At 41.3% G+C, this 14,623-nt stretch overlaps 1 protein-coding gene across 2 annotated transcripts in view; it reads right to left on the bottom strand.

Annotated features, from left to right (window-relative positions):
• The window catches only part of tll1 (tolloid-like 1), a 55,350-nt gene that overhangs the window by 22,312 nt on the left and 18,415 nt on the right, over nucleotides 1-14,623 (bottom strand). For both annotated transcript variants that reach the window (XM_085782804.1, XM_085782812.1), the window contains exons 2-10: nucleotides 10,484-10,606; nucleotides 10,192-10,272; nucleotides 8,581-8,754; nucleotides 8,356-8,473; nucleotides 5,297-5,475; nucleotides 4,181-4,286; nucleotides 2,875-2,999; nucleotides 1,259-1,374; nucleotides 945-1,047 (exon numbers count right to left, since the gene is read on the bottom strand). In XM_085782804.1, the coding sequence (XP_085638930.1) occupies nucleotides 945-1,047; nucleotides 1,259-1,374; nucleotides 2,875-2,999; nucleotides 4,181-4,286; nucleotides 5,297-5,475; nucleotides 8,356-8,473; nucleotides 8,581-8,754; nucleotides 10,192-10,272; nucleotides 10,484-10,606 (1,125 nt within the window). The remainder of the gene's footprint in view (nucleotides 1-944; nucleotides 1,048-1,258; nucleotides 1,375-2,874; nucleotides 3,000-4,180; nucleotides 4,287-5,296; nucleotides 5,476-8,355; nucleotides 8,474-8,580; nucleotides 8,755-10,191; nucleotides 10,273-10,483; nucleotides 10,607-14,623) is intronic.

Below are 14,623 nucleotides of genomic sequence, written 5' to 3'. Positions count from 1 at the left end.
CTTCTTGCATGGACAATGTAGCGTTTTGCTAAATAACAAACTGCGATAACGTTCAGTAATTGTAAAATCCTGCCTCTCAGACGTGCACAACAGCTGTGGAGCATCTGGGCTTCTAATAAGTCAACAGTCACAACGTTCAAGTCCAATATTTTCCACTGAATTGCGGTGAATGATAAAAGTTGGAAAGTTAATATGGGAGTTATTTGCATAATTGATCCTTTACTACAGTTAAACAAGCTGTGTAGTTCAGGGTGTCCTGGCAGGTCGAGTTGCTTATTGTGTCTTAACTTCTATGAACTTTATATGAACAATTACACAGCTGTTTCCTCCTTTAATCAGTCGCTCGGCGTATACGTATAGGCCATTAGAAGATCTATTTCTAATGCATTTACAGTGTATGTATGGTAGCCATTATTCTGTGCAAAGATGTGTTGAAAAGCTTCAGTTGATATAAGTTAAACCAGTGTTTTTCAACCCAGGGATCGGGACGCCACGTGGGGTCGCCTGGAATTCAAATGGGGTCACCTGAAATGTCTAGTAATTGATAAAAAAAAAATACTGATAAAAATATTTTTTTAAACTAATTCAAAATTAATTCAAATAAAATGTAGCATATAAAAATATCTGAGCTGGCGCATCCTGATTGACGGACGCAATCACGTGACTGCACATGATTGCGGGGTCGCCATAAATTTGTGATGTCAAAAAAATGGGGTCACGAGTCACGAACCACTCAGTTAAACTGTTGAGAGGAGAGAACAAGAGCTTCATACTAAAACTGTAACTTAATGATAAGATGATAAGAAGGAGAAGAAAAAGCTGTTCATGTGAGCACCTGAATGATTTTTAAAAGACAGATTTGAGAAACTGTAAGGCTACGGTATGCTATGTCAGCCCCCCCACCCCTTTCTGATCACCCCCAGCTCACTTCGTCCTGATCTTACCGAGCAGTGGAGCTTTCCTCCAGTATCCATCCCGAACCTCGATGTAGTCATACCAGCACAGGCTGCTCTTGTACAGATCCATGGTGGTGAAGTTCAGAACAATCTGGAAGAGTAGAGACAGGATGAGAGGGGGGGCGGGGGGTCAGACCTTAGGAAGAGGGTGGTACCTGTAGTGTTAGGACTTAATCAATATACAGTCATTCTGTCAGCAGTCTCTTATTGTTACTGGCCAAGCATGCACATTCACAGCACTGCAGGGTGCTACTGTGTGTGTGTGTGTGTGTGTGTGTGTGTGTGTGTGTGTGTGTGTGTACCTTCTCTCCGGGTGTAACAGATATTCTCCAGACACAGTGAGTGTATGAAGGGTATCCGTTGGGGTAACCAGGAGACGAGAAGTTGCCCGTTGACTCTTGAAGCGTCTCTCCACACGCTGCAACGCACAGACACACACACAAAAACACACACACACGCAGATGGAGTTACATTTTTGTGGCAACTCCTGCTGCTGAGCATAATCCCCTCGACTGTGCGCTGCTGATGACTTCAGATCGGTATGTTACTAAAGAGCACACGGCTCCAGCATCTATTATTATTATCAATCAGCACAAAACTATTATTTTTTACTGCCAATTTACCAAAAATAAATACACATCGGACTATTTTGTCAAAGCAACAGCCTCACACATTCTTTTGTGCCAATGTTTGTGTCTGCATTATCCCATCTGTCCATATGGAAGCTGTTAGAAATGTATTTTGAGTCAGAAAACAGTAAAGGAATTAAAACCACCCTTCCAAACAAACTCATGTTTCATGTTGTCTTTGGCTGCTCTCAGTTCTGCATGTAGGAGGCTTCAGCCTGTGTGTTTGTATTCCTGTGTGTATATCAGTACGCTTGTGAGGTCCGACCACGATCATCAAGCCCCGTCACCATTTAGCGGCAGGAAACGAACCCCAGCGATGTCGTTTACTGTAAGTGGATGAGAGCGATGGGCAGCAAAGGAAATAAGCAGCACACTGAAGCTGAATGGGGTCTTCGTGGAAAAATATCCAGACAATATTGTTCTCTTTATGCTTCGTTTTTTGAGTTTAACGCCGTCGCTCCCTTTCAAAAGGAGGTTAGCCAAATGTGCCCCTCCTATCCCATCATGCATGCTGTTTTCCCCCCACAATGCCCTGGGGCTCTGTTCATCTGTCAGTGAATATGGTATCACTCAAATATGACCTTATAAGGTTGAAGTTGTTTCTATTTCCAGCTGGGACACACTAACACAGTCCTCTCCTCTCTCCTGTATCAAAATGGATTTAGAGGAATTAATTTAATTCAGATTAATGGCATTTAAATAGAGCAAAATCAGCCAGAAAGAATGAATGCACACTAAAAAAAAAACTAAGGCTTGTGTGAATCTAACTGGACCCACATTTATTACATCATTTAATCGGTTTGTCTCGCTGACAATACATCATGCAAACACGATGAATGAGTGTCTGAGGATGTAGCTGCGCGTGTGTGGGCCTGACGGCGATGGCAGCCTCTGCGATCGTAAATGTTTGCGACATTAACTGCACAGCCCGGTTGGAGAGCAGCTACAGATCACGTCAGAGCGACTCACCAGGGACCAGAGGGACGCCAGCACATCAGCAGTGTGCGCAAGAACTGATGAGAAGAGTGTGTGTGTGTGTGTTTATGTTTGAGATGTGTTTGAGCCCCGAAAAACAGAGAGAGGCGAGCGTCACATGGAAAAACAAATTACTCAACTTCACCTCTGTGCCTCGGAGAGCGGAGGGGTGAGCCAATTTCACACTAAAGATGTGAGAGTCGGACAAACAGGGGTCGTCTTTTTTTGTTTGTTTCCCAGCTCTGACGACAGCACACACATGCAACGACACAAACCGCATGCACACTGTGGTCTCATAGTAAATATAGCAGTACCTGGACATCTATACAGCTTCCTTGCCTGTGCAATGTCTCCTTTACTGAGCCTGGTCCGCTGGCCAATAGCAGGCCGGACCCCGTTTTCATCTCTGGATGGAAGGATGGTGTCGAGAAACATCCCCCTGCAGAGAGCACAGCAGAGATTTCATAAACACACCCTGCTCTGATTTCAGGGAAATTAAATGTGACCCAACACATGGGTTTATCTGGAAAACAATAATCATTTGATTCGCTGTAAGAACAAACTGTAATTCTGAAACACCAGTGACCTGCATGCAAAACGCTGTTTCCCTCAACTGTTGTTGTGTTGTGTTGTGTGTTTGTGTCTTATGTGTGAGAGTTAGGGCTGCGTGGGGAATGGGAGAGGTTCCTGGGAGAAGATATGGCAAAAATTTCAAAAGCATCCTCACATGAAAAGCATGTAACGAGAACACATGATTGGTCTCACATCCAAATCTTTGGGAAATTGGGAAAAAATAAAATAAAAAAGGTATTTCATGGTGCTGAAAACTTTCCATCAGTTTTTTTTTATGGCTAGAAAAGTCTCAGCGTGTGTTTAGAGCTCAGATACGCAAATATACACATCTCTAACCCCCTCAAAGGGTCGGAGGGTAAGTCCAGCTGAATGACTCAATGGATGAAGGAACATTTTGTCTTTATTTATATTTTCACCTCAACATTTTTCCTTTTGTTGTGAATGATGCATGAAATATTCAGGTTGTGGCCACATGTTGATGAGCGGTCCGAAGCCTTAAAGGCTCACACAGACACATCTGTTCCACCACGGGCCACAAAAAACAACTGACGGTGATTAAAGGGATACCATAAAACAATAATCAATGAAAGGTTGATATCAGTGCAATCAGGAGTGTAGAGAGTGTAAGTGCTCGAAAACAAAGGGCTAACAAAGAACTCAACCATTTCCTGTGTACAACAATTGCACAAAACAGACAATAGCACCTGCTCTGTTTTCATTGTTCCATGTTATTGTTTGTTGTATTACTTGGAAAGAGCCGGGACATGACGGCTCACAAGGCTGACTAGAGTTAATGATGCAAAATGCTGATGTTGATCAAAAGTTGATGTTGATCAACGATCAGTTCCACCCAACAACAATAAACCACATGTTTAAGAAAAAAAACATCAAGGTCTCTGTTTCCCCAAATATGGAGCAAACTTAACAGTTGAGAAAAATCCATTTTGGCAGAGTGTGTTGTCTGATCTGTGAGTTCAAAACAAGTCAACAGATGATGAGACTTTGCCGCCGCCGCTTTCTGCTGCTGCTGCTGCTGCTGCTGCTTACCGTGAGAAGGTGTTCCTGGCGTAGTGCATGATGCTATCAAAATCATATGGCTCCCCGAGAGAGTTGACCTCCCCTGGCTCCATCTTGAGAAAGTTATACTCCTGGCCTGGGAACCACATAAATGAGCACACACAAACACACACAAACACACACACAGACAGCAGCATGAGAAAGTTTAGTTTTACCACAAGTTCAGAGTCATCATCATTTTGTGTTTGTGTCACAATAAACATGATTTATTTGATTGAGTCTGAACACATGAGACGTTTCAAGGTCACTGCTTGAAGATGTAGTTTCTAAATAAAAACTTCAGGTCAGGGTTGATTCCCTTCGATACATCGTTTTGGTTTAACACCTGTCAGGTGCCGGACGCCTTCTGGAGCTTCGGAGCGAATGAGAGGAAACGCAGCCGGCGCTCTGGGGGTCTAGGTGACTTCACAGTCATTAAAAGCCTCATTCACACTCGGCACACAGCCGGACACGAGTGTGAGATTGAAAACATACACTACACACACGCCGTCCACTTCAGTGTTTCCTTGTCTCCAGATTAGGGATGTCACAATTACTTGTTTTCACAATCAATCGCGGTATTAAATGCCACAATTAATTGATCGTAAAGATCCCTAAATACCGTCACTTTCTGAAAAAGATTATGTCGGAACCATATCGGCAAATGTGCACCAATGTAAAGGTAAACGCACAGATACTGCTCCATTTATCTAAAGCTAGAGTGTCATTTGTACTGTAACTAAAAGAAAATTATTCAAATGAACTTAAACATTTGGTATAGATGACAATTAATGACTTGAATATTTCAAACACTTCCCCTGGGGGAGTAATGATTGGTCATATTTTAATAGATACCGTACTTAAAATATTTTAATAATTAATAAATAATTAGTAATGAATTATATTTGGACTATATTTGATTTTACACATTAATAGTGTTGTGAAATTAATCCATGCATAATAATCGTGATAATCGTAATACCGTGATTATTTCTCTGACAATAATCGTACCAAGAAAATCTATAATCTATAGAGACGACGACGTTGTATCATCATTCAAGCAGAAACCCAGGTGCATCATGGGTACCAAGCCCCGCCCGCCCTCACCTGGCTGGATGTTATCCCTGATGATGGTCACATGATCGTCACGGTCGGGCCGCGTGTGCTCGTGCCAGAAGCCGATGACGTGGCCCAGTTCGTGCACCACGATGCCAAACTTGTCACAGTTCTTGCCGATGGATATCGCCTGGGGCCCGTTGCCACGACGACCCACATAGGAACAACACCTAATAAGGATTAGTAGGAAGTTGATAGTAGGGAGATGACATTTACTACAGGTTTGACAGTGGAAAAAAGCATCAGCAGCAGAGTTGTATTCACTTTACACTGACCACACACACACATGCACACACATGCACACACACACACACACACACACACACACACACACACACACACATGCACACACACAAAAACACAAAGTCTTTTCAGGATTTCCTGCCACGTACTACATCCACCAGAGGAAAAGCGGCAGGATTTGTTTACATACAACGTTCCAATAACGCTGCAGTTTCATAACCCAAAGTGAGTAAGCTGTGAGAATTCACATATCGCTGCTCACACAACACACACACATACATACACACACACACACACACACACACACACACACACACACACACACATGCATTCATTCTCTTTTTCTGGTTAGCCGAGACATCCGTGCCAGGCTAACAAATCTGATTAAAGTTATCCAGCGAGCTGATTGCAGAGTAAGGATCAGGAGTCACTGGAGTAGATAGAGTCTTTTCTTGCAGCATTTGCAGAGCCTGTATCAGTACAAGTACTTCTCACACACACACACACACACACACACACACACACACACACACACACACATACATAAACACGCACACACATACATACAACAGGTGCCATAAAATTTACTGTGCTGCACTTAAACCAGCAGCACTTTGCTTTTCTGCCTCTCTTTGTCACACACATCACAAATCCAAGCTGCAGGATATTTATACAGCAGATTAAAGCGTCTAATCTCTGATGCGGCCGAGCCTATCACAGAACACGAGACCGACGGCATCATCAGTTAACACGCAGATCTGTGGCTCATCTACACGCCTGCATCTACATGCCTTTAATCAATTACTCAGAGAACTTGTCCACCTGCAGAATTATGACATGACGTTGTGTAACTACGTGTTGAACTGAAAAACAGAGGTATGCACATCCGAGGAAACTATTCAACAGGAAACAGGAAATATAAAGGCAAGAAAAAAAACATGCCTCTAGTTCCAACAATAATTTTCTAATCACAGTTTCAGTGCGATGTTTTGATTATATAGATCTTTGTCAGGCACAAAATATTATTGTAGGAGAAAAGATATTGTGTGAGACTTTTCTCTCTTTTACTATCATTGTTCAGTTTGTAGAAGTGCTTTCAAATTTTAGGTGGACTTGAAAATGTTCATTGCTTGTTTTGCATTTGAAAATTATGTTTTTGGCATTTTATTTGAGAAATTAAATAAACTGAATCACAAATCTGAGCAGATATTCAATGAGAGATTTCAGTAGTTGACCGTTTTTTTGATGATTAATGGTGCTCTGGACACATAAGTCACTACTACAGTAACAGTAGGTTTTAACCACAAACTTGTGGTCCAGATCTCAAGGTTTTCAATAAAATGTGTCGGTGTGAATGAAAGGAAAGTGTTGACAAAAAAAAGTGGCACAGCTTCAGCTTTGAAACAAGTTAACACTGAATATTTGATCTTTCACTTTCACTTGAAAGTTGCCTCGTGAGTGGAGACAGAAAGACTTTGATAACATATTTTTACTTTTGCTCTTGATTAATATGTTGCCTTTTGTTTTTTAAATCAAGTTATTAGAAATGTTATTGGAAATGTTTATACTCATTTTACTGTCCAACACACTGTTAAACTGCTAATTAAGTTAAGAAAATTAAGTTTTTGTATTATTATTATTATTAAATCTATGAATGAAACAAATAGACTCTTTGAGATCGAGATATCTTCGTCGAGAGCCCTGTCTACAAATTAACATTTTACACACTGACAGAGACACACAAAGAGGCTCTGTACATTGTGTCCAGATTATTTTTACATCAGCGAACTTACTGTTAAAGCAGATATCATCGGCACGGCCGTTTCGGCTAATGCTGTGTTCAAGGCAGGCTTTTGAAACCGTAAGTTACAGCTTCAAGTCACAACTACGACTTGGTAGCGTTCCAGGTAACTCACCACATTCACGCGCATCCCTTGGCTGCACACACAGCCCTTCATGCCGTTCTCTCCCCTCATTGGATAACACTTGTATCCCACAAGGAAAATTTTCTCCTCGGGTTACAGCAGAGCAGAGTGACGGAGAGACTCGTGTTTAGGCTGAAATACTTCATGTAAGTGATTGCTGACGGAAAATAGGACTATTTAGGACTTATATTAACAAAAACATTCCACTGATATCTGCTTTAACTTCAATAATTAAATAGTGAGAATCTAACCTATCAACATGCTAATATTCATTCACCTCTTCACAGAGTTTTCAGCATAGTTTTAACTGGAAAGTCAAGAACTGTAGTTAATTATAATTATAAAACTGAAAAAGCATCAAAATGATAATTTTATCATAAGCTGGAACCTGTTCATTATCTTTTGTTTGATAAATGGTTAACAGATAAAAGCTGCTGTTGGTTAATTATTTTGCTGATCAACTTATTATTTGAGCCTGTAATACTGAAAGTTCACAGATGCAGCTATCCTGCTCTTTCATACCCAGACGTCCTGATCTGAGCCGCTCTGAAACCTCACCACTCACAACCAGTGAAGTGCCACCACTGTACAAACACACTCTGACCCCGCCGTGCTGCCACTCAACAGAACAATGCAACTTCTGCAGAGTATGAACAAAAAAACTGCACAAACATACAAACACTTAAACCGAGCCGCGTGATTGGTGGGATGGGGAAACAGGAGGAGGACAGGAAGGAAAGCGGAGCCATTGTTGAGTGACCATGTCGTCTCTCGCTGTGACAAGGTCACTACTGAACTCAAGGTACACACACACACACACAAATACACACATAATCACACAAACACAATCACGCATGTCACACAGAGACCGTTCAAGCTCACCCGCAGGGCCTGTAGGTGAAGACTATGTAGCTTTCCTCGTCCGTCTTCTCAATGAAAGTTACGCACGTCTGCTTCTCCCAGTGACGCATGGCCTGTTTAAACATGGCCCTCTGGCTGCCTGGAAAACACACACATTTTACATCCTACTTTTTTACACAATCGCACTCGGTGTGTGTGTGTTTTACTGCTGAGCAGCACAGGCAGCGGTCCAGCAGAGTTGCTTACCAGTGAAGTTTCCTCCTATGACGTAGGGGATGACTCCTCCAGGCCATATCCTCTCAGCCCGGGATGTGGCCGCTCGAGGAATACGGCTCTTTGCGACGCTCGCGCTTCTTCCACCTTTCCCAGTTTGGCTCTTGGGACTGGCAGCTCCCTTGCTGGCATTTTTGGGGAGATAGTCTAACAGAGTGGAGGTGGGGGGAGGGGGGTTGAAAAATTACAGGCTGTTAATATCACTATCAGTTCATACTATTTGATTACACCATTTTTTATTATAGGTAGCCTTTTCAAAGTTTGTTCTAAGATCTGAGAGTAATAAAACCCAGACAGAAATAGTCTGTTTGAGTAAACATTAATTTAAAGAAGGTTATTATCTAAACTGCAGGAGCTACAGTAGAGTAAAGGTTTCTCACCCACTTCATCTACTGAAAAGTAAAGTGTGTGGAGTGAATCTTGAATTGTTCACACACACATGTAGTATTGAGAATGACCTCATGATAAAAACCTTTCAGTCTGTGGCCGTCATTCTTAAAATAACAGAATCTTTGATTCAGTGAAACAGACATTTACCATTTGCCAGTGGTTTGCATGACATTAAAAATGAAAAAAATAAAAAATAAAATAAAATAGAATTACCACTATGCAGTTTTCTGCCTCCTTTCAATCCCTGTTTATCTAGAATAACACAAAATGTTAAAAATATGTGTGAAATTTTGACCGGGAAAGTCTGATCATTTTGTCTCAGAGTTCAAGTCAATGTTTTTTGTTTTTTTTCCCAAATGTGAAATGAGATTTCTTCTGAGGAGTTCTCAGGCCAAAATCATGTTTTGTGAGGTCACTGTGACCTTTGGCCACTAAAATCCCACCAGTTGGTCCTTGAGTCCAAGACAATGCTCGTACCAAGTGTGTGGAGGTTCATTGAATGAGTAACTGAGTTGTCATGTCCCAGAGAACGGGTTGAAACAACCTGGGAGCAATCTGCCCTCCGAGGCTCTTCTAAGAGGGTGGTGATCGACCATTTGGCCATTTGATTTATAACAAATATCAAGTGGCAAATACAGCTCTTACAGTTAATTCCTATTTGTTTTCAAGTTTTAAGAGGAGCCAAAAGAGCTGCAGCTGCACCACATGTTCATGTTGTTGCAGTTACAGTGGTTGGATCATAACAGAGACTTGAACTGGAACAAGATTTAGCAACTAAAAGTTGGCAGCTGAGAGGCTGACAAGTCAATAATTTCATTTAGTTCAGTTTCAAATTATTTTTTATTGTATTTATACAAATACAATTGTTTGTCCCCTGTCTTTATTCATAGCAGAAAGGAACTCAGAGAAAGAAACTGCTTGAGATGATCATATATCACAGTGAGCATGTCATCATCTCCGTCATCAAAGTTTGAAAAGCTGCAGTTGCAACACAAACCAAGAGTCGAGTTGGAAAACGAAGTGTAAAGTAAAAATTGAAGATTCTGCAGATTTTGTTTTTTAAGTGGACTGAAATGAATGGAAACCAGTGAACTCCACTATGTCATGTATGTATGTGTGCATTAATGGAAAACATAGTATTTGTGGTTAATTGGCTAAAACATGCAGAGTGTTTTTGGTATTCAGGGTCCTTACCGAAGCCGAATCTACGTATTCTTTCCAGCAGCAGGTATAACGAGCTTCTCTTCTTTGCAATTTCATGTTCCTCCAGGCCACCTGTCACACACACACACACACACACACACACACAAACAATGTACAACAATAAATGATATCCTCAGGTGGCCTGCTGCTGTCTACTTCCTGTCCAGGTTGCTTCACACTGCAGCTGATGTTGTGATGAGAGAGTTTCAGTAGGAAACACCACAGAGATCATCGATTACGTGTCGACTGTACAAGTGAGAGTGAGATGCTGAGGTCGACTCACCAGACGTGTGCCCCTGTCGGGAGTGTGTGCGCATGTGTGTGTGCTGCGTGAGGTCTATCGTCCTGTCGATCTGGAACATCCGCAGGTCCTCCTCGTCTAAAGCGATGTCGCCCCAGAAAACAGCTGGAACAGAGAGGAGAAACATCATCATCAGCTCTGTATCACTATCAACTATATCATTACATCATCTTTGGAAATGATTGCATGAATATATAAAATTGTAATAATAATAATTCTAATAATTCTCTTTATCCTGTGTGCAACTAGGTTATAAACAATATAGAAGAAGATTTTCATTTTCGCAGTACAGCCATCTAACTACCATTTGAATGCATTTAAAAGCATCGATAGGTTTAAGGTTTCACTGTCACACTTACAATACAATACAACTGAGTCTGAGACGAGCTGCATACTCCGCCATATTGTTTTTTCTGTATCTGTCTTTTTCCAGTTCAGACTAAATCCAACTGAGACCATGAAAAGTCTGATATTGTGCATGTTCATTCAGTGTTCCTTGTACGTATGTGGTTTATTCAATAATTTTCTCATCATTACTGGGTATTTATCACACTAAATTACATAACGTTTGACTCACGATTTCCTATGTACCTGTACTGTGATGTAAACTTGTGCAAATGGCAATAAAACCCCCAGACCCCCAAAACTGATGGAGAGATGGAGCAGGGACCGCCTACTATATTGTATAAAATTGTGTTTTATATTAAACAGGGCCTAGTGCCATGTATATTCTATTTTGATTCTCTTGTTTTCGAGTCCGTACCTGACTGTGCACCTTAAATTTCGTTGTACACACGTGTATAATGACAATAAAGTGTCTTGAATCTTGGAACCTTGAATAAACATACCTTGATATTGTGCATTCAACACTAAGCTACTCAAATAATACACAGGTTCATATATTAAACAGGCATAGTGAGTGACTAGTAGGGCTGTTAACTGATACCAATGGTTCAAGTCCCGCGTCGCGTGCCATTTACTGCGTGTCATTCCCTCTCTCTCTGCCTCCCCGTTTCCTGTCTGTCTCAACTGTACAGTACTATCAAAAAATCAACAATGTCTGTCAGGGACCCCCTGTTGAAGACCTCTACTCTGTTCTATATAAAACCATATTTCTTATTAATAAGATGGTGCATGGTTTGAGTCAGACATGGCGACAAAAATAAAACCTCCCCCAAGAGACTGGAAATTAATTGTAAGCGGTGTCTTCACAAACAAAGTGCACACTGTAGTAAGTAACCACAGAAAAATGGGGGCATTTGAAACCAACTGGGACAAAAAAAAAAAAATCTAATTAACGAGGATATTTTTCAGAGAGAGGCTGATGTTTTGTTTTCTTCGTCTTAGAGGAAGTTTCTATCTGAAATAAACTAAGACCTCCAGTGCAGAGCCATGAGAACTGAAGCTAAATACAAAGTGGGTAGAGGAAGTAGCTACAGTACTGTGGGTATCACACCAGTGTTGCCAGGTTATAGCTGAATCCTCTGGTTATTGATTCTCTGAGTTATAACATTACAGTCATACCACAGCACAGAGTCACCGGGGTTTCACCCACTCCAGTCATGCATCCAAAACTCCACCCAAAGATGTAGAAACTTGTGTTTAATATCAACAGGAGGAGAGACTGAGCTCCGGACAGCTTTGTCCTCTCTCTGTACTGTAGCCCACACACACACACACACACACACACACACACACACACACACAGAGCCACCAGCACCCGGTGGTCTTACAATGGTACGATATCAGGCCATGTGTAAGCCTTTTGGCAAGTGACACTCCCACCGCTGTTCCCTCCACTTCTCGCCTCCCTGCCTCCCTGCCTATTCGTACCACTCCAGTCTCTCCCCCCTCGTCCTCCCGTCCTCCCTCGTTTCATACAATCTGACTAAAGGTTTCCACACACTGTCCACATCCATTAATGTACACACTGCAGTGCTCTCAGCCATGCAGCAGCTACAGTAGCACTGACTCGCTGGGTTTGCATAGAGGACGTCACCTCGGCCTCTGAAACTGGAGACAATGACCTGACATTGTATTTTTTTGTGTTTTTTTGTGGTAATTCAGCCTAAAGCTAAGAATTAGCTGCTTTGATTTCAATTCTTTTATACATTAATTTCTCCTGTCGTGTGCCTTTAAGGTAGTAAACTAGTAGTAGTGTGCTTATTTACTATTGAATTCTACTGCCTTTTTTCCCAATGGGATGTTTACAAGTCCTGCAACAACTGCAGATTAAAAAGCCTTTTCTTCTTCACAGCTTGCAAACACTTTTTTTGTGTAGCAGCTTAAAGTCTGTCTGTGTGTTTGTCTTGTCTTATTTTTTTGTCATTCCTCCTGCAGACCCTCAAGGTCTGAGATATTTTTAGACGTCTCACACTAAAGAACCAGCATGTTTAGCTCATGTGTCTGCAGAGCAATGATGTACGCACAGAAACTGCCAAAAAAAACTTGAATTCATTGAACAAATATGAAAATAAAAGTTATGTGAAACCCAAGCTAAGTCGGACTGTAGTGGTCACACAGACCAGGAATCGCAGCAGTCGGTGCGTCACAATGTTTTTTCGAATTAGAGACACAAATTCAAAGTCTATAGGCTGTAATGACATCAGCATCAGTAGGTTTGCAGCAGCATAAAGAACAATATGGATCAGCACAAAAGGAGTGCAGTGCTCATAAACCCAGAAGCCCTCTGTGTCTTCATCATCATCATCTTCCTCCTGCTGCTGCAACCTCCTCCTTCTCTGACTCTCATGCATCACAACACTAACGCTGTGTACGTGGCTGCAGCATCACACAACGGCACATCTTGGACCCCATGGTACTCCGTTCCTCCCTCCTCCCTCCATATCTACAATATCTGTCACAAGCGTCTAACAATGCACAACTGAACGATAACCATCACTAAATGATTAGCCGAGCAGAGTTATTGCCCTCCACGGGGACTCTAGACACTGATACATTAACAATGGCATGGGAGAAGCTTGTCACTTAGCTAATTAGGATTGCCACTAAAGGAAACGGGGGGTCAGGGTGCCATTGTGCTCAACTCTGTGCTATTGTTGGAGAAAGGAGAAAAACCACAATGACCACAGATGGTTTACAAATCAGGATATCAAATATAGACTAGGAGTGTGTGCTGTTGAATGGTGGTATATTAGATTTTGATCGGACGGACAGATAAGAGGCTAATGTCTGATCTGGAGGGTGGAGCTCCAGTACTCTATTTATTATTGCATATAATGTATCTATTATGTAGACAATAACACTGAATGGTTCACTTTCACATCTATAAATAACTCAAAATGACCACATAGCACAATGCACACAAATAGAACACATAATGAATATCTGTGCATAATTTACAAGGTTTGATTAATTTAAATGTAAAATGTTTTATTACAGTGACAGTTGGACTAATGAAGCCAGCCAGCAACTGACTAGTGTATGACTAGCATTAAGACTGGAAACAGGGGGAAACAGCTGACCTGGATCCTGCCTAAAGGTAAATATTTGGTAAATATTTGGGCACTGCTACAATAGAAATGTGATGAGGTAATTAGTGAGGTTCAGTGGAGCTGGTTTCCTTTAGACAAATCCAGATTAGCCACTTCCCTGTTTCCTGATCCATGCTAACCTACTCACATAGTTAGATTTTTCTTTTTAATTCATCACAATTTGCTAGTTTATTCTGTCTATTTTTAAATGTATTGGACCAGAGTTAGCCAACAAGGCTAGTTTTCACCCATTGTCCCTGGCCAGATGTTAAAGGCAACCTAAAAACCAAAAAAAGGGGCAACAATTATAATTAATGATCATTATATCAGATCATATCACTTTTATCTGTCATATTTTAACAATCTTAATATTGTTATCTCTTTATCTGCTCTAACCTGCCCAGGGACTAGTAAATGTTGCTACAACCTCAAGGCATCTTCTCTTGTCTCATGAGATTAATGTTTTTGTGCATTGTCCCTGTTCTAAATAAATAAATCCCTATTCCTATTCCTATTCCTATTCCTATACATAATTATTGGTCTGGGGATGGTTGTAACAAAGGGATGGTTTTAACAACATTAGAGTGATGTGATCAATATCATGTGTTATCACTCCCTCACTGATATT

Source organism: Trachurus japonicus, chromosome 1 (genome assembly GCF_045865225.1).
Source record: "Trachurus japonicus isolate A0001 chromosome 1, Traja_1.0".
Taxonomy (NCBI): domain Eukaryota; kingdom Metazoa; phylum Chordata; class Actinopteri; order Carangiformes; family Carangidae; genus Trachurus; species Trachurus japonicus.
This window is presented reverse-complemented; position numbering and strand designations above follow the sequence as displayed.